The following is a 26,463-nucleotide window of genomic DNA, read 5'->3' on the forward strand; positions in this document are numbered from 1 at the left end:
CATGTCTGTACTCAGTTTTACATGGAGGTTCTCCTGCATTAGCCAAGTTATTACAGTACTTGCAAACTGAACACTGCAAGAAAATGTTTATTTAAAACAAGCATTTAATGGAAACAGTTCTAAAGTTTGTGTTACAAAAGCTAAGTTTTGGTCTAATTTTATCTGAATTAGTCCTTCAATATCACTGGGTCTTGGCAGTTAGTTCACCTAGGCCTCATTTTGGTCCTCTGCACAGAACAGTGTTTCACCATATGCAATCTATTTTGAGGTCTTCATGCATCTTCAGTTTCATCAGGTCAGATATGCAACAAAAGATAATTTATATTTAAGATAGGGGAGATAAAAGTTGAGCACTACACTAGTAAAAAAAATATTTCAAATGGTATGGCATGTTCAGTGCACATAATTAGATTGCATAGGATACTTTAAATCACCATCACATTTGAACTTCAAGTAATTTTTTCAATTAGTATTTGTCCCAGTATGCTCCCTTATAACTAGGATTGGCACTGTGGCTGTGAACCCCACCTTACTCTCCTCATCCCAGCCCAACTGGGACACCATAAACTCTCTAACAAGGGATCTGGGGTAGGAGGACCAAAAGAAAAAATAAGTATCTCATGGAAGGAAAAGAGTTCCAGAAACCCTTACCTTAGGACTCTTGCTGTATAAGCTCAGCTCAAGTCCTCAAGCAAAGTGTTTGATCCGAGCCTGCTCAGGATATTCTTCTGGGAGTCTAGGGCAAAGATCACTACCCATTTGCAAGCTGGATTGCTTCCCATCCCCTCCTCTTTTGCTCAACTTCCTGTTTAAATAGATCAGTCTTAGGGCAGAGCAGGAATCTTCCTTGATTATATCCAGGCTGTTCTGATGGTGAACTCATGGTTGACTCCTACCATGGTATTTCACTCCTGCCACTCCTACCTTAATTCTTCCTGTGATGCTGACTCAATGAACAATCCAGTTCCTCCATTGATTACAAGCGCTTGCTTGTTGTGGTATTTCGTCCCAGGTGATGCACACACAGTCAATATACTTTGTAACCGTCTTCTACCAGTCTTTGGCCATCTGTGCTTTCTCTTTCTTCCCGCAAGTACTCAGTTCAATGCTTGCTTAGCAAGTCTCCCATCTTCCAGACCTTATGTCACAACTATCTGTACTTGCTTTTTTTGAAGATAGTTTCTAGCATATCCTGCTTTGTCAGCTCTTTTATGCTCCCATTTGTTTGTCTTTGCATGAAATGTGTAATATCTTCCTCAGCTGTCTATGAGAGGAGTCGCCAATGTTCATCAACACACATACTTTCTCACAACTTAAACATCTAATTATAATAGCAAACTACTATCCCATGTTGCTGATCCTACTCTCAGGATCATACTGACTCAAATAAATCCTTAGCAGTACTTCCTATTTCCCCTACTGTTACTGAAAGCTCATGATGCTATATATTTCTGTTCGTCTCTAAGGTGCCACAGGACTAGTCATAGGAAAAGGTTTCAGCAAAAACGTGTCTAGTGGTACTTTAAAGCTTAAAATTTATTAGGGCATAATTTTTCAGTCGATACAATTCACTGAGGATTTATTATGCCCTACTAAATGTGTTAAGTCTTTAAAGTGACACTGGAGTCAGTGTTATTTTTTGAAGGATAAGGTTGTTGTAAAACTATGCAAAAATTAGAAGAAACAGATTTTTTAAAAATCATTTTAATATTCTTTGAAATATATGTATTGGTACAATTATATTCATAGGGATATACATAATTGGTGTCTGAAAACTATGGAAGTGTTTCTCAGATACTGTGATTTGTCCAAACTCTTATTAGCTGCTGATTTCCTTCTTATTGGATTAGGTCATAGCTTTATGCAAACTCATTCCTGTTGCTTAGTACATGACTGTTGCAACTTTTTGGAATATACTTAAGAATGAATTTTGAAGCTAAATATATTCACATTTAGTGGGCCACAGACCAGTATTATATTTGGAAATAAAAACACATTTGTGTTTGTGAAGACTTTTTTATAATATACTTCATTTATATTAAAATGATTTTCCTGTAAATATAAAAATCTGAAAAGCAGTAGCTGTAATAAAAATTTCACTTTATAGCAGCAGTCATGTACAGGTAGGACGGAGCACTTTTTCACAACAAATCACAGCATTATAAATAACAAGAAAATGTTACAAACTGAATGCCATTTGAAGAAAGTAAAATAATTATGGCTTATCTGTTAATGCAGACTATAGAATATAAAACAAAATACTAGAGCATATATATAGCTTCTGTAACGAATAGGAACTAATTTCTGAAGTACATTGATTTTAAAGGTTACCACATTTGGCATTAACAAGTCCAGCAAAATCACTGTTTTGTATTCTTTTAAAAACCAACAGAACAGTTATATTTGTGAAAGGGATTATTTTTGTCTGAATCTTTTTTTTTTGTCCATAAGTTCTCAGTCTTGCAAGGTACTGCATAACTCCTGAAAGTGCTAAGCATTCTTAGCTCCTAATGATTTTACTGGGCTATGGGGATCAAGCCTTTAATATAGATAATTGTTACAATGGATTAAGTTATCCCTGTCCAACAGAACAAAAATTTGATGTAAATTTGTAGCGTCTCTCTACAAATTAAAATGAATATAAAAAATAAAAAACATGTTTTTAACAATGTTTTAATAAAATACAGAACTTCAAAAATTTTAAGTTCTAACACTACTTATGAAATCAAATAGAGTATGAAATCAGTCATACTGTACTAGAACAAGCAAAGGGCTTTTATTCATGTGAAAATAATAGCAGTATGGAAGATCTCTTCATTGCATTACACAAAATGTCCCTGAGATTTTTACATAAACAAGCTATATTCTGTGTCTCTTGAATATTGGAAACCTAGGGTGGGATCAATGAAGGGCCTTAAGTGTTGCAATACCGCATGTCACAGCTCAATTTTTAGTCACCTAGAAAATTACAGGAACACAGCGATCCACCAAACTGAGTTAGGTACCTCTACAATCATTGGGGAGAGACAGTCACAAAAGCCAGCATGCTTGTTAGGCTAGCCAGTGAGAGCTGCCAGTTAGAAATGTCTTTGCTAAGACCTGCCCCACCTTCTCTTGGAGAGATGCATCTAAATCCAGGTTACAGGGAGGCACCTATGTCTAAGTAACAATCTATTAACAGGAACCTGCTGCCTGGAGTTAGGTGTCTTAGGCACCTAAAGTGTTTCTTGAGGGAATCAGGCACCTACCTCACCCTACCAATAGTGGTGGTAGAGTAGCACCAACTGGATAACTCCTAGCCAGTGGTTAGTGTACTCATTTAGGATGTGGGAGACCCAGGTTCAATTCTCCACAACCCCCCCAGCTAGGGAGCATTTGAAGGGTGTATCCAAGGAGAATGGTCTAACCGCTTGGCTATGGGGCAGCCTGAAGTAAGGCTCCCTTTTCCCCATTGCACGGTTAATAAATAATGAAACAGTGCTTGGAAGGTTTGAAATCTAAGGTCAGGACTTCTTGACCCTGTGTCCAGTCCTTGGATTTCATGTGGTAAGGGGGCTCTGAGCCTGCCTACAGGATTGAGCCCTGCACACAAGTTATGTGTCTGAATGCCTGTCCTTCTCTAGCTAATGGGCTCAGACTGGAGACAGGCATCTGGTCAGCTAGATAGAAGATTAGGGTTGGAAGAGATCTCAGGAGGCCATCTAGTCCAACCCCTTGCTCAGAGCAGGATCTCCCCCAACTAAATCATTCCAGCCATGGCTTTGTCAAGCCAGGCCTTAAAAATCTCTAGGGATGGAGATTCCAGCACCTCCCTAGTAACCCATTCCAGTGCTTCATCACCCTCCATCACCCTCCTAGTGAAATAGGTTTATTTTTCTAATATCCAGTTGTGATCTTCCCCCATTGCAACTTGAGATCATTGCGCCTTCTATCATCTGCACTTCTGAGAACAGCCTCTCTCCAACCTCTTTGGCACCTCCCCCTCTACTATCAAATCCCTCTTCACTTTTTTCTTCTGTAAACTAAAAAAGCTAGGAGGTGAAAGGTTAACGAAGTAGCCAGCTTACCAGTAAATCACCCTTAATTGTTCTGGATAACTGTTAATTGGTGGGGGCTGGAGCAGCTCCTCACCAGCGGCAGGCAGGGAGCTGCTCCAGCCTCATGGGGGGTTAGGGAGGGGCCTGCCCAACGCAGGCCCCAGCACCCTGCAGACAGGGGCTGCTCTGGATGACTGGAGTATCCCCTGCCTGCAATATGCCTGGGCCCACCGCAGAGAGGGTGAGGCTAAATCAGCTCCTGCTTAAAGCAGTGTGGAGGCTGCTCCAGTTCAGTGAGGCTTGAGCAACCCTCCTGCCTCTTAATTGGTTTACTGGTTAAAATAATGTTTAACCTGTTAACCGATTAAATGGGATTTTACATCCCTAAAAGCAGCCCAGTCCCCTCAGCCTCTCGTAAGTCATGTGCCCTAGTCCCCTAATAATTTTCATTACCCTCCAGTGGATACTCTTCAGTTTGTCCACATCCTTTGTGGAGTAGGGGGCCCAAAACTGGATTCCAGATTTGTCCTCAGATGGGATTAATCACTTCCCTCCATCTACTGGCAATGCTCCTACTAATGCAGCCCAATATGCCAAAAGAATGAGGCAGCACATACCCAGAGGAAGAAACAGAGGTACCTAGGGATCTTTTACTTCAAAACACTTTGGTGTTCAGTAAGTTTAGGTGCTTACAGGGTTTGGCAGGAGTTTTTCACATATCAGTGAAGCTAAAACTGGCACGTAAGTGCCTAAACCAGGATGTAGGCTCCTAAATCTGGGGCTCAGGTGCATATGGACTTTCATGGATCCCACCTACTGAGTGTTATACACTGCCATTTTAGATTTCTGCATTTGTTATCCCAGCAATAATGCTGTTTAATGCTTATAAAGCTAGAATATTTTGTTTGGTTACAAAAACAAAACGAAACAAAATTCCTACAAAACTCATCATACAAAGTTAAGACTCTACAGACATCTTTTGCACAAATTTTAAAATCAAGTTCAAAACACTGTACAGAAATGCAATAACTGATTTGAAAAAAAAAAGCATTTGACAAATATATGGTGAAGTTACTTTTTAAAAAAACGCTTAAAGTGTTTCAAATTTTGTGGCAACAGAAGCATAAATTATTGGTAAAATACAATTTTCAGAATAGAAGGCCTGAGCTTGCTCTTCTTGCCCTTGGCAAAGTCTTCCTGTTTTTGGTCAACATAAGACTGCCTAAGTAAGATCTGCAGGAGGGTGTCCCATAGAGGCACAAACCATTCTCATACTGGCACGGGGCTAAGCTGAACACTGGGTAAGCATTGTTAGAACTTAGGTACTTTTTAAAAGCAATTTTCTTAGATATCGTGACAGCACTACTGTGCCCCTCAATGTCTGCGATGATTTTCCTGTGTAATTAATCTGCTGTCAATTTATTTAAAAATGAATATTCCACTTGACTAAAAATCTGGATCTATGAACAAAGGTTCATAGAACAAAAGTGCCTCTAAAGAGAGCAGGCCCAATTGAGCCGGTGGGGGGAAGGGGGAAGCAGGGAGAAACAGAACAACTGGCCCGGGGCTTCCCGCCACTGCCACAGTAGCAGCAGTGGTGGCTGGGAGCCCTGGGTCCTTTAAATCACCACTGGAGTGCTGTGCAATGTGCTCCAGGCAGCTGTAAGGTCTGGGGTCATGGGAGGGAACTCCTGGCAGCACTGAGGGCTGGCTGCCCCGCCCCTTCCAACAGAGATGCCCCTGACACTTTGCCTAGGTGCCAGGTGTGGTTGTCAGCTTCCCTGAAAATGAGATTTGCTCAACAAAAACAAAGGTGAACAACCACACTAACAAGGCAATTTAGAGTTAAATTTAGTTTATAAATTACCATATTTTAAGAGATCAAATAGGATCATATGGCTGGAATTAGAAAACACCAGTCATTGACTTACAGCTAGAGATAATGGAGATCGTGCCCCCAAGAAATATTCATGGAGGGGACACTCCACACACAGCTTCCTACCCTCATATCCCATCCACATAATACTCTGGGAGAGAATTTGGGTGGGGGAAGGGGTACAGGCTTTGGGAGGGAGTTTGGGTGCAGGCTCTGGGCTGAGGAAAGGGACTGAGGTGCAAGGGTGGACAGGCTCTGGGAGGGAGGTTGTGTGCAGGAGGGGTGAGGGGTTGGGCTCTGAGGGAATGTGGGTGTGGGAGTAGGTCTGTGGTGCAGGCTCTGGGCTGAGGCAGGGTGTAGGAGGAGGTGGGGGGTGCAAGGTCTAGGAGGGAATTTGGGGATAAAAAGGTGTGAGAAGGAGGGTGATGTGTGGGATGGAGCATGGGTGGAGGACGGGGTGAGGGTGCAGGTGCTGGGAAGAGGGGGTGTGGGTGCAGGAAGGGTTGAAGGAGAGGACAGTGCAACACTTCCTTGGGACACTCCCCTCTGTAACAGGGTAAGGGGCTTCCGTTAACCTCAACAGATTGTATACCTCTTATGTGGGTCTGTAATGGACCAGGGAAGAAGACCATGAGTCCCCTAGAAAGGGCTTTTGAGTCTGGAGCTGTATTTATCTTTTTTGTACAGCTCCTTGACTTATATTAAAAGGACTGAGGCCAGAACTGGAACCAGAGCCAAGATAAATATACAGGGAGTCTGTATGGGTATCTCTGGTTTCCGCAGATCCCACAGGGTTCCGAGAGTGGGGCCTGTTCCTGTTTGCAGGGTGGCAAATCCTGGTTCCTAAACCTCAGACTGATGTGAAGGAATTTCTGCCCATGAAATCTCACTGATATCACCTTCTCCCCAACCCCTCTGGTGTTTTATCAGAGGAAGGGAAATCTGAGATGGGATGGTACAACTCCATTAGCAAGCAGACCAGATCACATAGGTAGGAGTTTTGTTGTAAACTCCTTTTTGGGAGTGGGGGCACAAGGACACTGTTAATCATTCATAATACTGAATCGTGGATTTGGAGGTGTTCAGTCCCCAAGCAGAATCCTTAAAGTTAAATTCATCATCATATTAAGGTTACTAAGATAGACAAAATAACTGCATGTAATATGGTTAATAACATGTTTAGCATTCTTATTCTCATAAGTGGCCCACTGAAGTAATTGCTTTATCTGAAGCAGTTTTAATTCCACTTGCCATCTGTATTTTCATAAAATGTGGAGAGAACCCAGCACTTCTGCAGCAGATACATGGGGGAGAAGGGAGATTGTGCTGTTTCTATGCTTGTCCATTTCACAAGTTAAAATTTGGTGGGGACAGGATTTGCTATACAAATAAAACTAAAATTTGTTCCCTTTCCTTCAAAATATTTACAGTACATTACACAACAGCCTAATACATACCTTTGCATGTATTGCTGGCTAATAATGGACTCAAACAGGCACATTGAAAGTTGCTTAGTAAATTATCTAACCCTTCTTCAATTTGTCCTACAAAGAAGCCAATTCTGCGTTGACATTGAAAAATTATAAAACTATATTAATAAAGCACAAGCCCTTGTGCAGCACACTACACAGGATGCTAAGTTGCTATACATTCAGTGTGAAAACACTAAAAATATATTCTGTGCATCTCCACCTTGGCAAAGAAATACATCCAGTCTTTTCATCTTCCTAAAAACCCCACTAAAGTGGTAAGTCACTCTTTTTTGCATTGCCAAGTAAGGCAAATACTGGTGATGCAAATTGACCACATATTAGGGCACTGGTTAGAAAATTAACACCCTTTCTATTAAAGTATTTTGTTGTTGTGTCCTTATAGTAGCAAATGTATCCTGATGAAGAAAATGACCAGAATTCCTCACAGTTGCTGGTTCTGATAGAATATTTTCACATACATTTTGCCCATAGCAAAGATCATAGAATTAGAGGACCAGAAGGGATCTCAAGAGCTCATCTAGTCCAATCCCCTGCACTTATGTAGATAGATGCATGTATAATCCACAGCAACCCAAAGGACAGATTTTATTCTGTCTTCCACTACGTCCTCTGAATTATCTTCAGTTCTCTTATCCACCCATGTTGTCTCTTATACGGTCCACTCGCAGAGCAATCTCCCTAAAAGAGGGACGCTGATTTATGGTATTGTTCCAGCATTCTGTCATGATGGCATACATCTAAAAAAGACATCAGAAAAGAGATTACTCACACCAGGCATTATGAGATCCCCAGACATCTTCCCTGACTCTCTGAGAGAGCAGGTTTGTATTTGGATACAAAGGAGAACCTGAACAGGTCATTGATGCTGAAGGGAGGTCTCCATCATCCTCTTCCTCTACGAGGGAGCTCTGACCAAAAAGGGAGGTGACAGTTCCCAGGACAAATAAGGGCTAGAAACCGAGAGGTTCTCAGTACTGCGAGATAGTAGTAGTACCTCCTAGCAATGAAGATTCCAGTTCAGTAGTCACTGATAAATCATTCAGACACTTAACATTTTGTGGCACCAAATGGAGCCACAGCACTGCTGAATTGATATGTTTGTCTCTGCAGGACTGTACTACTGGTTTTGAGTACTTCACAGCTGACGCTGATGTAGATGGAGGCTTAATCTTGTATGGTACCAAAGAACTCAATAAGGATACCAAGAGAGGGGTTAAGTCTAACAGTACTGAGCTTATGTGTTTGCTCTGACCACCTCCACTAGGCGTACTAGAACCTTCTTGGAGCCATGTTTACTCTTAGAACTGTAGGATTTTCCTGCCTTGCTGGAAGATCCCTTCACTGTTCCTGCCTTGCTGGAAGATCCCTTCACTGAGCCTCAAGGACAGTATCTTTGAAAGCCTCAAAGACAGTTGACCAGGTCAGAAAGCGAGGTCTTTTTGATGTGGTACGTTAAGAATGATTTAGAACTCCTCTTAAGATTGGTAGAGGAGGTCTCTGAGGCTTTCTTATTTCTAGGATAGTGCTACTTTGACATCAGAGGGCCATGAGCTATCCACGGGGAGTGATGTACAAATAAATTCTCTGACCTGGTTCTAAACAGGGTGAAAAAAGTGCTCCATTATTAAGATGGAGCTTGATTTCCCAGTTCTTCTGTGCCTTCGACTTGAGGGCTAAATAAAAGTGACGCTTCTGTGGGACAGGAGAGTCTCTCAGGCTGTGAATGTATGTATTCAGGGCATCTGTTGTTGACTGGGATCACCTCTCTACATGTGAGGCACATTTAAGCCTCAGTAAACTGGGCATGCCCCTTACAGAGAAGATGTCCTCAGAGAAAATAAAACAATAATTCTATAAGCAGTAACTAACCACTACTAGTGACCTTTCCTCCAACTAATTGAAGTAAACTAAGTAGAATGAACCTAGCAACTAGCTGAGGCACTCACAATGCTAAGCTCCATCTTAGGCAGAGGTTTTTGAGAAGGAACTGAGGATGGTTTGCCTGTGCAGCCTTATATAGCTTTGGAGCAGGGTATAAGTATATCAGCAGTGCATGCATAAGTTGAATGGACATCGCTAATGAAAATCTCCAATCAAAGGTGCTTGGGATGAACATGCACCGGAAGTGGAGCACCCACAGGGACACTATTCAAAGAACAATTAGTATTACACACATAGAAACTTCAACTAGTTTCAAATACTTTGAGCTGGTCTGTCAGTATAGTAGCTGCCAGAAGGGCAGTGCTTTTTTTGTGATGGTACTTCCCAGGGTGCAGTACCGACACCTCCAGTCAGAGCTCAACAACTTTTCCCCTGGAGTACCGACACTTTTGTTTTTAAACTAACTCACTCACTCACCCCCCCCCCCCCCCGCAGAAGGATCTATGAATTAGTCTTTTGCTTCTGAGTGCTAGGGGGCCACAGTGCTGCAGAGACTGAATGCTCAGCTCCTAAGCTCATGTCTGTCTAACCACTTTATTTGGTGGACATAAGCAAAAGCAGTGAATGATGGCATCTAGCTTTGATCTACCAGAGGAATGTTTTAAGAGCATGGCTTTAAGTTTGAGGGAAAAGGCTGGGTAAATCCTTGAAGTAGTGAACCCATTTTCAAAAAGGAGGATTTGTTTTTTTTAAATGAATGTTTCTAAAAATATGAAGAGGTGTCACATTTACTTTACAAGACAGACCAAAGACCAGTCTTACAAAGATAGCATTTCCAGATTATGTTCTGTCCCAGCCCTAAAAATGTTAACATTATATTTTGTTCGCAAAGTCCCACTGATATGTTTCAATACATCTCAATAACTGCTACTCCAGTTCTAATAAACCTCTACAAATAATAAATTTGTCCTATGAAAAAAAGATTAATTTACTCTAAGAAGTTTCCATTGTACTTATATCACTACCTCTACAGATTTGGTGGTTATGTCCTCAGGATAACTTGCAGAGCAGCTTTGACTTGCTCACCTGCACTCTGCCCATGAATCCAGTTTCATCCGAGTCATTCCTAGTATCCAAGCCAACTTTCAAATACAAACCAACCAAATACTACCTGCTTAAGAGGCAGTGTTTTGTTGACAAAACATGCCTCTGCAGACAAGGTCTCTCTCTCTCCAAAATAAGAAATTAACTCCAAAATAACTCATAAAATGAACTCTGAGCCAGTGAAAAATTAACAGCTTAATAGCTTGTGATCCATCAGTGCACCAGGGTGTAAAAAGTTGAGAGATTCACAGTTTTTTTTTTTACCGTGAAAAAGCATTTGCACTAGGTTATGTAATATCTGCCCCTGAAAGGGTAGTACAGGTGGAACCTCCCAAAACCAGAATTCTCTAGTCCGGCAACATCCATGGTCTGGCAGGAGGGCAATCCAGAGGGACCAGGCTGAAGCAGTAGGACGGGGTAGGGGCTGACGCTGATGGCAGCTCCCAGGAGCAGCCCCGACAGCCTGTGGCACTGGGACCAGGTTGGGGCAGCTCCCAGCAGTGCAAGATGGGGCTGGAGACAGCCCATGGCAGAGTGGGCTGGGGTCAGAGCCTCGGGCAGCCCACAAAAAAAGCAGGGCCAGAATCTGTGGGCTGCCACGGGACAGGAGGCCCAGCCCATTGGAAGCATGGGACAGGAGCCCCGGACAGCCTGCGGAAGCGGGGCCAGAGCCCATGGGCTGCCACGGGACTGGGACTGGAGCCTGAGCCCTCGGCAACCCCTGACAGCCAGACCTGGGCCAGAGCCAGCTCCTAGCAGCACAGGGCCAGAGCTTGTGACAGCCCATGGCAGTGTAGGCTGCTGGAGCACGGCAGGCAGTCTGGCTGGGTCAGCAACAGCAGGGCCAGCAATCCAGCAGGAGTTGGCAGAGTTGGTGGCTCGGGGTGGTGCCAGGGAACCTTCTCTAGTCCGGCAAATTCTTTGGTTCGGGACCAGTCACGTCCCAAGGGGTGCTGGATAAGGGATGTCCAACGTGTAATCATTATTGAGATAAGTTGTAGAATTTTTTTTAAATTTAATGAGTTTTTGTTATCTTCTTTCCTTGAGGCCTGAACAATCTGAGTTGTGAAAGCCTGGCTAAAGATGTGGAAGGTTACAAAAACTGAACCAGTTAAAATATATATAACACTAGAATATTTTGAAGACATTTGGCAGAATACGTGATCAGTCTGTGTTCTCAAATAAGGGGTTTTCATAAAAAAAAACAACTACCAGTAGTTATATACACAAAATGCAAGCACAACTTCAGAAGCCACTTCTAAATATAGTGTTTGTATATAAATCCAACACAATTACAATACAAGTCTCAATCCTGCCGAGAATTATACACATTATTAAACTATGAATACAGTTCCACTAACTAAGTACATGAGTAGTCCCATAGGGGTGTAGAGTTAAGCAGATATGTAAATCTTTGCAGAATTAGGCCAGACTCCTCCCTAACAAATATGTGCATTTCAAAGTTTGGGAAGAAAAATAATCAAGTAAAACATTAGCTTTTTTTAAAAAAAAAAAAAATCTGGAAATTAAATGCAAAAAACCTCCTGTTTAATAATAAGGTTGTATAGTTAAAATCACAAAAGACAGGAAATGCAAAGTTTATTTATATTAACGGAATCTTAAATAGGAACCTAGCAATATATAGTATTATCTATTCCTATTTTCAGATTAGGATAGGTAGCTTAAAGTTTCCATTTATGTTGTAAAACTTCTATTATTACACACAGTATGAAACATAGATAAGTTAATGTGACTGTGACCATTATAAAGTCTGTATTTTTTGACTTTATGCTTGTATTAATATTTTTCCTCTAATATTAAGGCAACCAGATACGTTAATACACTGAACTATCTATTTATCTCCCAAGGGCCTTAATAAATTTGCAATTCTGAATCCAAGTCTGCAATAGGTGACAGGTAATGTATCTAGAGATATTCAGCAACATTTTTACATTTAAGTTATTGACAGATTTCCAGACTAAGAAGCGGGAGCTGAATGTTTGATAATATCTTGCTATAAGACTACTATAAAACAGCAGCACAACGTTCCAGTGTACTTGACTATGCATTTTGTGTGATTGTGATGTAATATTCCATATGCTTTATGAAAATATACTTATGCTATAAATATAACATAACCAAGATGTATTTTATGCAAGACGCCTCATATAATGTACCATTGGAAAGGTTATGAATTACTGAATATGATTATCCCATTTCTATACATGCATCATTTTTGTATCTCTAGTTAGGAATATTGGCTGCACATTTATTATCAATGTGTTCATATTGGGAAAAGCCCATCAGGTACAACAATGAGGAAGCCAAACACAGTGCTAATGGCTCATTAGCAAGAGACAGTGAACTTAGTTATTCTTTAAGCATTAGGAACAGCCTATAAGAAATGGCCTCTGGCTCTATAACGACCTGTGACCATGTCTCTTGAGGCTGGAATCCATCTTGGATTCTGTATCTTTTCACAAGAAAGGGAGGACGAGTTGGGTTTGGTAGACAGGGATTCCTGCCTTAGGCAAATCCTATTTAAGGGTGGGGAGAGAGGTAATCCTGGCTGTCAGTTCTCCCCTGGAATCCCACCCAATAGGATTTCTTGAAACAACTAAGACTGAACTGAAGGAAGGACCTGGACCCAGGCTGAAAGGATGTCTGGTCTGTGAAGATTATTAGAACAACTTTTAGGGTGAGCTGTTATCTGTAACTATTTTCTTTAATGTATTAAGCTTAGTTTGAATGTTCTGTTTTATTTTGTTTAGTAACCTACTTTGTTCTGCGTGCTACTTAAATCTTACACCTTTTATACTTAATAAAAATCACTGTTGTTTATTAATAAACCCAGTGTAAATAATTATCTGGTAGGGGAAGGACAAGGAGTCTGCATATCTCTATTTACACTGAGAAAGAGGGAGAATTTCATGAGCTTATACTCTGTAGGTCTCCATGCATCATAAAACAGATTTATTTAGGGTTCAGCTCCCAGAAAGGCTATGTGCTAAGAATATGTCCCTCACACTATTGTCTGCTGTCTATTACAAGCAGAGGGGCATGGCCCTTCCCTGTGTCTGTGCTGGGGCAGGCTGAGACCGTGCTCAGCAACACATGATTGCAGGGTACCCAGGCTATTATAGGGCAAACAGGCTCAGTGGTGTCACAGCACATCAAGTGACAGTCTCAAGGGGGTCCTGACCTGTCACAGTGATGTTGCTTCAATAACCCAAGTACCACAAAACACGGAACTCACTCTGGCTAATCCAACATTAAGACAAAAATATTAATTTGAATACCTCATCAGGACATCCATCTGGTCTTGGCAGCCGTCCATTGTTCTTCAAAAGCTCTATCAAATGGAATACAATCATCTGCCCTTGTTTATCATTACCAATCATGCGCATGAATTCCTGAAATACAAAGTCAAGTTTTATTAATCTAAAAGTGAATTATACTTTGTAATATTTTGGAGTATTGTTTATGGAGGAAGAGGGGGAAAAAAAATCTATGACCAATGGCGTAAAAGGACACTAAGAAGGAAAATTTCAAATACATCAGGAACAAGTAAAATCATAACAATAGATTAAGTCAGAAACTAAATAAGGATAGTAATTATGATGCAGATAAGGCAGAAATATTAAATATATATTTCTGTTTGTATTCAGAAAGAACCAGGGCAATGCCTTCATATCTTAGAGTAGCAATGAAATAAATATTTCTTAGTCTACCAGTCACTAGGATATTAAATAGCAACTCTTTAAAGTTAAATATTTCAAAATTTAAAAATGTAAAGACAGTGTGTAACCAAGAGTATTAAAAGATTTGGCTCACGATCTCTCTGAAGCATTAATGTTGTTTTGTTTGGAAATGGTTGCAGACAGCATTAGGATATCATATCTGAAGCTTTAAGTATTCGGTAAGAGAGAAAGTCTGACATTTGAATATTTTAAAACTGTCTCATACAGTTATAAACACTAATATGGCTAAGGCCTTTACAGATGTTAGATAATTTTACACCTTCTAATTAATATTGTATGACTTGTTATAGGCGGAAATATACTGAAAAACATTAATAACTGCATGCTGCACTATGAAAATCCAATTAAGCACAAAAGGAACACTAAATAATTACAGATTTAGATCTATGCACAATCTAAAACTTTAGTTAAGCTCGAGAGAGAAGGAACACCAGAAACCTGTAACTATGCACTGACCACTGGAGGGCTTTTGCTCTTTTCAATATATGTGAAGAGTTCATATAAGACCACACCAAAACTCCACACATCAGAGGCCACAGAAAACTTGCTCTCTGTCAACGATTCTGGAGCATACCTGTATCAAAAAGTCATGGGAAACATCAGCAAAGTTAATATGGAAGGAAAAAGGAACATTATTCTGCACTTTTTTTTAGGACTCCAAACTATGTAAATCTACATGTAGGTAAGATTTTCTCATTACAAGTTTGCAGGCATTTATACCTCTGCATTTCATTACATTACTATCATTTGTATCTATGCTTTTTTTTTGTTTTAACTTTAAAAAAAAAAATTAAAATCTTCCTGCTTTCTGTTTCTACAACATTGTATTTAGAACTGTTTATCATAACGGCCTCACTTATGCAATATGATGAACATCACAAAAAATCCTCTCATGTGAAGAGCCTGACCCAACGCCCATTCATGTCAATGACTCTTTCCATCAATGTCACTGATTTGGCTCATGCTAACTAACTATACTCTTATTTAAGTTCTTCAGTCCAGGTACTCAATAATCTAATATCTATGTATACTGAACACTATATTCTTAACTCTTTTCTTTAGAGTGTAACGCTTCTAAAGTACTTAGAGCTGACAAGTACTGCTCATACAACCAGCATGTACCCTGCTCAAGAGTACAAATAATTAAGCTCTTTCATTTAAACATGCAGCTACCTTAATATATCCTAGAGTTCTCATCTTCATAATTAGTACTGTAATGTTTCCCAAGCAAACTAAGGCCATGTTTCCACTTTTCCTGCTGGAGATCAATCTTCTGGCATTTGATTTAGTGGGTATAGTTAAGACATGCTAAATTGAATGCTGAGGGCAGCTCTGGTCGGTGCCGGTACTCCTCACAGTCAGATGGGAGTGTTTGCTCCTGTTCGCCTCCCTCTGTGCACATAGCTGGAGCTGCATACCTTAAGCCAACCTTCCAGGTTTATTGTAGACCCGGCCTAAAATACACATATTGAGGTCTCTAGGAGACTACAGAGTCTTCTGCACGTTTCCTTTTCCTAGCTGAAAGGAAACTGCTTCTAGATTATGCTTTTAAAAGCATCTATTACAGAAAAGTGTTACCAAAGAGGAGGGGTTTATAGTGTGTCCTGATGACTCGGACCTATTCTAGAAACTCATCCCTCACCTGAACATTACCTTCTACTCTCACAGTCCAGGAAGAAACTTTGCTGGATGTGGTCAGACGACACTGACCTTGGTATGGAAAAGGCTATTAGCAGGCAGATCATGTGAACAATCAACCCATAGATACCTCAAAGATACCTGAAAACTTTAAATACACAGTGAGAACTTCTATCTGGTTATCTGCAAGAAGTAAAAATGCAGAAGGGAGAGGGAGAGTCCACCAAAAAGGGTTTCTTTGGATAACATTTTTTACGTTTCTTTTAAACTTCTCAAACATTTAGCACCTTTGCTAAATAACAGTGGAGAATTCAAAACCCCAGCTAGAATACATAGACAATTATTAACTTCATGAGAGCGGCTTGAAAATATCCACATTTACAGTAACTAAAATCCTGCACTTGCCTTTTTATGTTGAGCCACAGCTATGGACTTAGGCTTTCAGGGACTCCAGAATAAGCACAAATATTAGCACCTTTCAGTGCAATACAATTCTTCTCTATGTACTACAAACATCCGGCCTGGTTTCATTAAGCAAATGGAAACTCACCAAAATATAGGGCTTTCTCCAGGTTCTTTTACTTTGTAGTATTCTTTGTCTTGTGGCAGGACTTTTGTCAGACCAAAGTCTCCAATTTTAACTCTGTTCTCATTCTCCACTAAGATGTTTCTTGTTGCTAGATCCCGGTGAATATATCTTTTCGTGCCCAGATACTCCATGCCCTAAATGTAAAGATAATACAAAAATTAGATAATTGCTTTTAAAACTTAATAGAGATAAAAGGTCAAATTTAGCACTGGCATAAGTGGCTGTAATTTCATCAAATTAAATGCAGTCACATTTGTCTATGGCTGTGGTGAATTTGTTTCACAGAGTTTAATCCAAATACAGGAAGAGAACAGCAGGCTTTTTTTTTTTTAAATCAGAAAGCCTATGTTTTGGAGAGAGCTTCTTAATGCTTCCTCAATCCTCTTCTTAGCCCACCAGTGGCTATGTCTATACTGCAATGCTATTTGGGGATACTGAAGTATCCCCAAATAGCTATCCCGTGTCTTCACAGCAAGCCCGTTATTTCGGGCTCGCTATTCTGATGTCCCTGTAAACCTCATTCTACAAGGAGTAAGGCACGTTTTGGAATAGTGCTTTATTTCTAAATTTGGTGCTGCTGATGAAATAAGCTATTTTGAATTAGCATTGAAATAAGATACGTAATTTGCATAACTCAAATTGCATATCTTATTTCGAGTTACAGTGCAGTATAGTCACACCCAACATTAATTCTAGCTTATTCAGAAGGGCAGTTCTTGCACCTCCTTCTCCATGGCCCAAAATGCTGTGTTGGCAGACCTCCATTCATTAGCCCAGGGAGAATGAAAGTCAAGCCAAATTTCTTGTACCATATAACAATGTGCCAACCAATAACCCAGCCTGTTTGACTTCCAGTGTTAATAGGCTCTGTTTCCCCTTCTCTCCTTGTTCTATCCAGCTCTATTTTATCATCCTCCTTGATCCCCATAACCAGTATGTTCTTCCTCCCATCCTCCCCTATCACAAACATTCACTCTCATTCTCTGAGTAGGGGAAATCTATGACCAACCCTGTCTTGAATAAGACGTTCTTCCTGCTCTGGCTGCTCCTCAGATGTCAAACATCTTATAGGAGCAAGCAGTTGGGCTATGGTGACTATTCCTTTGGTCACTGCTGAAATGTGAGAAGGGGGAACATGGGCATGTATGGAGTGAGGGTGGGTGGGCACTGCCTCCTCAAACTGCAAGCCTCAGACAGACACATGATTTGCCCCCTCCCACTCATGGCACCACTGGCCTGACTCGAGGTGTCACCCTAAAATATAGAAGTCAAACTATGCCTAGGGGGGATCCAACTTCAGATTTTATTATTACTAAGTTGAAAATCCTTAGTTTGGGCAGTTGTATGTGGTGGGGAGGAGTGGACAGAACACAGAGTGTTTGTAGAAGCTGACCAATTTTAAAGTATAACAGTGTGGAAACATTAAGCAAGCCATCTGTTCAATCACTCTAGACCAGCAATTCTCAAACTTCATTGCACCATAACCTAGGGATGTGAGTGACTAGTCAAGTCACTACTCACTTTCCCACCCCCCCTTGCTGCATCTGTCTTAGAGGCAGCAGGGGGGAAGAGCAAGAGCTGGTACTGGGGGGGAGCTGGCTTAAAAGCCAGTTTCCCCCAACACCATCTCCGCAGAGGAGGGCAGAGGAGACAGAAGCGCAGTGGTCTGAGTAGCTGGTCCTGGGCCTCTGTCTTTTAAACGTAAGAGCCGCCAGGTCCTGGACCTACCCCGCTGTGGCTCTGCCTTTTAAAGAGTTGAGCGGCTCTTACTACATTTAAAAGGCAGAGGCGCAGCGGTCCGAGTCTTGGCTCATGCTGGGTCCCGGACCTATCCCAGTTGAGGCTCTTCAGTTTAAATGTAGTAGGAGCCAGGCTGCCTGGGTACCCAGCTCCTACTACATATAAACTGCAGAGCCGCAGCAGGGGTAGCTCCTAGATCCCGCCTTCCCTTATCAACTGATCGTGTAGTCGATACAAATTGTATTGGCTATGTAAGTAGTCAATTACCCGCATCTTAACATCCTTTCTGTAACCCACTTCTCAACTAAAATTACTACACGACCCCAGGAGGAGGGACCAAAGACTGAGTCCACCCAACCCCCTCTTTGGGCCAGTGCTCCCTCTAACTTTCTCCAATTTTTCAAAATTTTGTTATGTGCACCAAGGCTTGTATGAATGTGCATTACTAGTAAAAACACATGCTGTGGGATGCAGCTAAGCAGCTGGGCAGTAACTGAATCTCTCCTGGGTGGCTGCCCAAGTGCAGAGCTTACAGGGAACATCGCTCTGGGTAGGGAAGCCGAAGCTGAAGCCCAAGGGCTTCTACCCTGGGTGGGGGCATATAACTTTAGCCTGTGTGGTAGGGTTTAGGCTTTGCTGGGTCCTAGGGCCAACATAAGCTTTGGCAACCCCATGAAAACAGGGTTGCAACCCACTGTTTGAGTACCCCTGCTTTTATAAGAATCCTTTCCTTTCCTTCCATGCATCTAAAATCCAGCAAGAATTGCTCATCGAAATTTTGGATGTTGACCAAACATTTTGGCATAAAAATTTTCCTTGACATTGCAGGGCCTTTCTGCATGTGGCACACATTCTGGGGGCTGTAATTCCTTGGTGTCTTTTTGGCTGTTGGGTGTAATATGCAGGTCATGAATGGTGCTGGAGGCATGTGAGATGCAGGAAGTCAGACCAGATGGTCTGGTGACTCCTCCTAGTCTTATGCTATATGACTCTAAACATTAAACCTATGGCGCTAGAGGAGGAGCACCTCACAGGCAGCAGGTCCAGAGCCGGATTTACACCTTATGCGCCTCAGTGACACTCCTGCCTCACCCCAATCTATGGCTGACCACTGTGTTGCACACAATTTTGAAGAGCTAACAAACCCCAGCACACTAGTGCCCCGAGCATATACCTAATGTGCCGAACTGGAAATCCAGCCCTGAGCAGGTCAGGTGTTTTCCCCCTCCACATAGTTTCCTGCCTGCCTCTGCCCCAGACTTGTGTCAATCTTTTTGAACAACGTTTCCTCATTTTCTTTATACCACTAGATGGCACCATTAGGCAACAGTACTTTATCAGCTGTAAGGAGAAAGGATGGCCCAATGCCCTCCAATGCAAGCTCTTGGTGCCTTTCTGTGAGTGGCACATTAACAATGTTATGGCTGGCACTTTCGCCTTAAAATCCATATATGCCCCTTCCATGACATGCCTAGTTTCCATCATAAAACCTGACCTCGCTCTCAAATCCAGGCTTCTCCCATGGCTGTCCTGATTCCTCAGTCAGGCCACTGGAGTGGGAAACTGGTAATGTTTCTGAATTAGGCATGTCAATGTGTAGATGACTACATGATTAACAGATAAGCCTGGGCTTATTGGTTAATCCTCTCGACTATGTGCATCCCCCACTGCACCTTACTGCTTCTGTATTAGAGGCAGCAAGGGAGGGGACGGGAGGAAGGGGAAGCCAGTGCCCGTGGGGCTATGAGAAATATGACATGTAGTTAACTCTGTCCTACGGGTTGGACCTCCCTGGTCTGGCACCCAGGATTTGCCCATCATTGACCTCCCAGCACCCCCCTCCACTTCTTCCTTATTGTCAGGTGCTTTTGGCCTATGCCTGACCCCAGGCTTGCGTTCTGGCCCTGGCACCAGCCCGGCTACTGCTAGCCCAGCTGTGGATTCCTGGAGCTGGAGTTCCCTGCAGCACCGTTGGACCTACAGCTCCCCAGCAGCCAGAGCTCCCCACTGTACCGCTAGCTGCCTCCGGGCCAGAGCTCCCCACTGAGCTACCAGAACACCCCTTCTCCCCCCCCCCCCGCTTGCCATGGGTCCCCCTGCTGCGCTCCTAGCCTTGCCACCAGACCTCCTTATACCTGGGCTCTATGGTCCAGTAACATCCATGGTCCTACTGGACCACAGATGTTGCCAGACCAGATAGTTCTAGTTTAGGGAGGTACAGCCTGTACTTACAAATGGTGAACCCACATTGGCAATGAAAACAAAATATTCATTTGCTGAATAAGGTATTTGTAATCATTCTTTTAGAAGGAAGCAATGCTAACAGATTGCAGGTATATACACGGTTAACAATATCAAAAGGTTTTCTTACCTTGCATATCTGAGAAGTATACATTAGAAGTTTCTTGTGATCCAGCCTCTCCTTGTGTTTTTGGATATAGTCTCGTAAACTTCCATATGGTAAATATTCCATAATTAATCTCAAATTTCTACGACCTTTTTAAAAATATGCAAAATATAAGATTAGATTTTTATCATTTCTTAAAACAAATAATTAAATGTATCTGCAAATAAATGTACTAGCACAGTGCTGAAAATATTTCATCCTGGAGGCTCTTTTATTCTTGATCCATGAGAACATGTGTAGTTCCTTTCCTCATATAAATGAGTGACTAGAACAGTCTTACGTAACGTGTATCAAATCACCTTCTTACTTTGTAAGGAAGTAAGATGGATAGATTTGCAGTTTTAACCTTGGCCCCATCCGCATTATCTGTACCCTTACGGTTTTGTAAGCAGGTCGTGACACCCTCCTCTATCTAGTTACAATAAACACAAAGTTGAACTATGTCCACAGAGCTGGACACAACACAGTGATGTGTCAGACATGTTTGCACATTCACACGTATCACAATGCCCAACCATGTATGTGTCAGTGCATCCTGAGAACGTGGACCTGAGAACACACCACCTCACCAGGGAATACAAAGTCAGGAGGTCATACATAGGACACGTCTAAACTACATTCCTCTTCCAGAAGAGGAATATAAATGAGCCCGATCGAAAATGCAAATGAAGCACGGATTTACAAATCTCATGCTTCATTTGCATAATTGCGTGATAGTGCTTTTTCGAGAAAGGGTTTTTCAAAAAAGAAACCACAGTCTAGAAAGGGTTCTTTCGAAAAAATACCCTTTGTCAAAAGAACCCATAAATCTCATTATATCAGGAGTACAGGGTCTTTCGAAAAAGATTCCCCCCCCCCAAAAAGAACCCCGTCTAGACTGTGGTTTCTTTCTCAAAAAACCCTTTTTCGAAAAAGCGCGCTCCCACGATTATGCAAATGATGCACGAGATTTGTAAATCGGCACATCATCTGCATTTTCGTTCAGGCTCATTTACATTCCTCTTTTGAAAGAGGAATGTAGTTTAGACATAGCTATAGAGTGCCACCAACAGCACGTGGAGCAAGACACTCCAAGTAGTAAGGCACCCCACAAAGTTGGAAGGATATAGGCGTGATAATCAAGTTACATGGGGATGTCTAGCAGTCCCAGTCACCAAGCAAATAAAGCCTCAATTTTGCAATAGACAATTCATGAACATACACCGGTATCTGTACAGAACAGAAGCAAAGTCAATAGGAAAGAATATCATGTTAATTGCCACAATATTAAACATATACTCATCCTTGTCTACATGTTTAAAAATCACATTAGTAAATATCATGTATTTTCCCAATGTAGAGAAGATTTTAGAGAAAGCACTTCTAAAATTTGAAAGATGTTTTAAAGGTGCTAATGTGAACAGAATGTGCAATGAGCTCTGCAAAACACATGGATTTTGGATGGTATGTATGTACATGTTTTCCAGTAATTCACAGACATTCCCTCTCACTCAAACCTCAAATTCTCACAGCTTGACACTTTTCTGGTAAAGTAAATAAATATACAACCAGACTCATTTAACCTAGACCAAACTAATGACTCCATAAATGAAGAAACAGCCATTAGAAGCTAAGGAGAATTCTCTGTTAGTTTACCAGCAATTTTATACTAGAAATACTCAAGTGGCTTATCTAGAGTACACCTTCAGTAGCATAAGTTTCTGCAATACATTCTGCTTAGCCTGAAAAACAGATAATACAACAGATTTAGGCCATTTTAAGAGGCTCCACAGCAGACAATTTTTCTCGAACTATTTTCTAATGAAGTAGCATAATGAACGTTAATCAGTCTCTCAGTTTTACTTTCTCCAATCATAATTGTGAATTAATGGTAAGTACACACAAACTAAAATGAAACACTACTTCACATAGCACAGCTTCGCCCTGTGGAATTCACTGTCATATCTGTTGCTTCAGAAGATGATTAACAAATCTCAATTCTAGTAATACACCAACCCAATAGTAATATAGTCTTGTAGAAGTGGGGTAGAGAGAATGGAGGGATGGGAAGGAAGATTCCTTTCTGAGCACAGTAGGCTGTTGTTATACTATCATCTTTTAAGATTACTAAACAATTTCTCCCAAGACGTCCTTACAGGGTTGGATAAGAGGCCACTCAACAAAACTGTTTTAAATCTATAGGCCCGGGGGCAGAGGGGAGGGAGGAAATCACTCCAATGAGGCAGCAAGGGAGAGCAAATCTACTCAATTTCAACATATCCTGGTTTTGATTAGAAAAATGAGTGAGACACGTTATGCAGCAATGTAGTCCTGCTTTCTTTGAAATCAGAATTTATAAAGGCAATCTTCTTCCATATTTCCATTTACCTAAAAAATAATCTAATTGTTACTGCAATGTAATCAGACAATCACAGAAGTGCATTTAAACTTTTCTTTAACTCCCGAAAGTATTTTAATTAAACAGTGTGTCAGTGAATGCTTAGTAATGCCCTTTAGCCTGATTGGCCATGTGCCATTATCTATTTTAACACACATTAACATAAATGTAAATTTGCGTGCCTATATTATGCTGAAAGCTAAACCACAATATTTATACTTAGAAACATTTTCACCTCATCTTCATCTGAAGCAAGCAACTATTTCCCTGTCCACAGTTATATCTGATTCATGTTTTAACTACTAACCCCAACACAAAACTGAAATTAGGCTTTTAAAGTTCTACCTAGTTACACAGGTGAAGATAGTAGTTGCCATCTTGGTCAGCAATGTTAAAAACTTGCAAAGCTTCATTTTGATTTGAAGAGAAGGCTTTTAAAAGCAAAGACCATGGGTGAATTCCTGACACTACCAATGAGAATTTCACTTCATGACTTTAAAGCTTCTAAAATGTTCCTTGACCATTCTCTTTTCATACAGGAAATCCATGAAGTGGTGAGTTTCGCAGTCCACTCTCCTGAGACACAGCAGTGAGCCAAAACCAAAAAAGCTAAAGAAATATTTAGGTTCCCCCTCACAATTTCATGGAACTACTGATGACTTTCTACATGGACTTCTGTCTGCACTTCACAACATGACTAGTTGCAAATAGTTACAATGTTTTTTGTTTGGTTTTAAAAAGGCTATCAGAGAATATTCATCTATAGTTGCAACAGATTAACGTGATGAAACTGTGTCCATTTGGCATAATGAAGCACTGCATGATGGACACTGACTGTTTTTCCAAGTCATCTATAAAAGCTCTGATATAGTCAAGAAATGTATTCCACCAATATGAAAACATTTAATGAGTTCTGGCTTTGTTTTGATGAATAAGCAGAGAGAGTAAGGAAGGCATGTTAAATGCTCTACGTACCAGCACTGTAGCACACTCCCTTGTACTTAACAATGTTATCATGCTGCAGGGATTTAAGGATTTCAATTTCCCTTTCAAAGTCTCGCAGGTGCTCTTCGGTGCTATGTTGTAACTTTTTCACAGCCACCACCTCTCCAGTATTGTCTTGTAGTGGGTCATACCGGCACATCTCAACACTGCCAAAGTTACCCTGGACCATAAACAGAAACACTTTAACTAAAAAAAAAAAAAAAAAAACCCTATCTCTAAGTCTCTTCCCCATCTGTGTATGACTGCACCAGGATTAAGGGGAAACACTAGGACTGAGACAGGAAGGAGAACAGGATAGAGAAACAAAAAACAGGACTATGTAGCACTTTAAAGACTAACAAGATGGTTTATTAGGTGATGAGCTTTCGTGGGCCAGACCCACTTCCTCAGATCAAATAGTGGAAGAAAACGGTCACAACCACTATTTGATCTGAGGAAGTGGGTCTGGCCCACGAAAGCTCATCACCTAATAAACCATCTTGTTAGTCTTTAAAGTGCTACATAGTCCTGTTTTTTGTTTCAGCTACACCAGACTAACACGGCTACATTTCTATCAGGTTAGAGAAAGGGGAGCAACCTCTGTTCCCTCTTCTCCTCCTTAACCAAACAATTTCTTCCCCACTAAAACGTCACACTTTAATAGCTGGGACGGGCTAAACCAACAGCATTGACTCCACTACAGCCTCTGAACATGTTTCACCTATTACTGCACCTTTACAGTATTTTCTATTTTTATCCATGGTCCAGTATCTTTCCCCTCTACCATCTTCCAATTGCCTTTATTTCTTGATCGTCTATTTGCCTCCTATAATGGCTCTCCCCTTCCTGCATTTTGCTAACTTTTTTTCTATGCTTGTCTTAGTTTTCCTGATCATCAGTGTGTACTCTGTTTGCTCCTTCCTAACTAATTCTTCTGAGAACTATCCCCTGCCTCACTTATTTACACTCAGTCCAATATCTCCCTTTTGCCTGAGAAACTGAGTCTTCTCTCCCCGTACTCTGACACAAACCATGTGCATATGGCGGCAGTGGTACTAATCTCTCTCCTGCCTGACATTTAATTAAACCAACCTAATTTTCTATTGTAGAACATACCTGACATTTCAAAACTCCCAAGTGGAAAACATGAGAACATGCAGTCATCATAAAGAACCCCAGTTACATGTAAAAAACCTTATTTCTTCCAGCCAATTAGAGTTCAAACTTCCTACCTTGCCAAGCTGTTGTAAGAACTTAAGGTGTCTCTCTTCAAACTGCGTTGGGTCCCTGTCTTCAAATGCCCCAGAAAATCCAAAAGCTCCAATCCTCATATTTGGCAACATGTCATTTTCTGTCAATAACTCATAATCTGGGCAAAATCCAAGAAAATTATCAAAGAGCAAATGTTGTCATTATGCTGACATGCTCCTCTTTATGTCTACCCAGAGCACAGCAGAACATTAACAATGGATTGAACTGAGATATCACCTACTAAGCTGCTGCCCTAAATAATGAGTTACTACAAACCAACAAGTTAGAGTGACAGTCTGGATGCTTCCGGGCCAAAGAACTTAGTCATGACAGCTGATGCATAGTAACTCTTCTCTTAAGAATTTCCAAATATCCATTTTTGCAAACAAATCCTTGCTGCTTTAACTATAAAACCTAATGTTCAATTGCTCCATTTCTGGGGAGGGGGCGGGGAATTAAAAAATCAGAAAGGCAGTTGGTAAGTTGGGAGTAAAACCACAGCTACTGGGAGAAAATACAAGGATCACTCATATAATGTGCTTCATTAAGAAGCTAGGATTTCAATCTTGACAATATATTTGAAATATTTACAATATAATAAAAATGTATTGAGTGAGCCCCCAGTAAAATTCACTTTTAATAGAAAACAATAAAATGTATTCATTATCGTTTTTATTGTTTACACTGTGGTAGAGCCTTGGGCCCGGATCCCATTATCCTAGGTATTATACATACACATAAAACAATGTCTCTTGGTCTAAAGAGTTTACAACCTACTATTAAAAGTTTGTCCCCTTTTCTCCACAAGCTTACCTGGTGTGAACAAACTGTTAAGATCTCGTATAATGGCTCTGAAAGAAGGCCTGAAATCTGGCTCATAATCCATGCAGCTGTTTATAAGATTTGCTAGTTCTGTCCAGTTTGGAGCAGGAAGCTGATGTCTATCTTCATAAAACTGTAGCTTCTAGGATTAAAGACATAAAAAATGCTTTAACATATAATTACCATTCTTGGCAGCTTTGTAGCAAATGTGGTTTCTGCTTCAGAACAGCTATTTCTGGTTTCAAAAAGGAAGAACTTATTTCCTTTGCACAGGTAATTCTGTGCAGCCTAACTAGGATGGAGCAGTAAGAAAGTTCTAGCTGAGTTCTGTCTCTAGCTTCAAGAAGCCTCATTTTTATTATAAGAGTACGTGGATGAGTCAAAGGGGGCCTAGTATCTCGGATGTTTCTCCTGCCAGAAAGTGTCTATCCAGTGGCTCTGCTAGGAATGTGCTGATTGAGGAAGCTACTAGGAAATCACAACAGCACCCACAAACAAGATTA

At 41.0% G+C, this 26,463-nt stretch overlaps 1 protein-coding gene across 4 annotated transcripts in view; it reads right to left on the reverse strand.

Annotated features, from left to right (window-relative positions):
* Positions 1-1,978: 1,978 nt before the first annotated feature.
* The window catches only part of JAK2 (Janus kinase 2), a 130,782-nt gene continuing 106,297 nt past the window's right edge, over positions 1,979-26,463 (reverse strand). For all 4 annotated transcript variants that reach the window (XM_006115137.3, XM_075931627.1, XM_006115140.4 and 1 more), the window contains 8 exons: positions 25,952-26,102; positions 25,120-25,256; positions 23,879-24,068; positions 20,491-20,615; positions 16,341-16,513; positions 14,609-14,726; positions 13,691-13,804; positions 1,979-8,143 (listed from right to left, as the gene is read on the reverse strand). In XM_006115137.3, the coding sequence (XP_006115199.2) occupies positions 8,036-8,143; positions 13,691-13,804; positions 14,609-14,726; positions 16,341-16,513; positions 20,491-20,615; positions 23,879-24,068; positions 25,120-25,256; positions 25,952-26,102 (1,116 nt within the window). In that variant the 3' untranslated portion in view covers positions 1,979-8,035. The remainder of the gene's footprint in view (positions 8,144-13,690; positions 13,805-14,608; positions 14,727-16,340; positions 16,514-20,490; positions 20,616-23,878; positions 24,069-25,119; positions 25,257-25,951; positions 26,103-26,463) is intronic.

The sequence above is a fragment of the Pelodiscus sinensis genome, chromosome 6, assembly GCF_049634645.1.
Source record: "Pelodiscus sinensis isolate JC-2024 chromosome 6, ASM4963464v1, whole genome shotgun sequence".
Classification (NCBI taxonomy): domain Eukaryota; kingdom Metazoa; phylum Chordata; order Testudines; family Trionychidae; genus Pelodiscus; species Pelodiscus sinensis.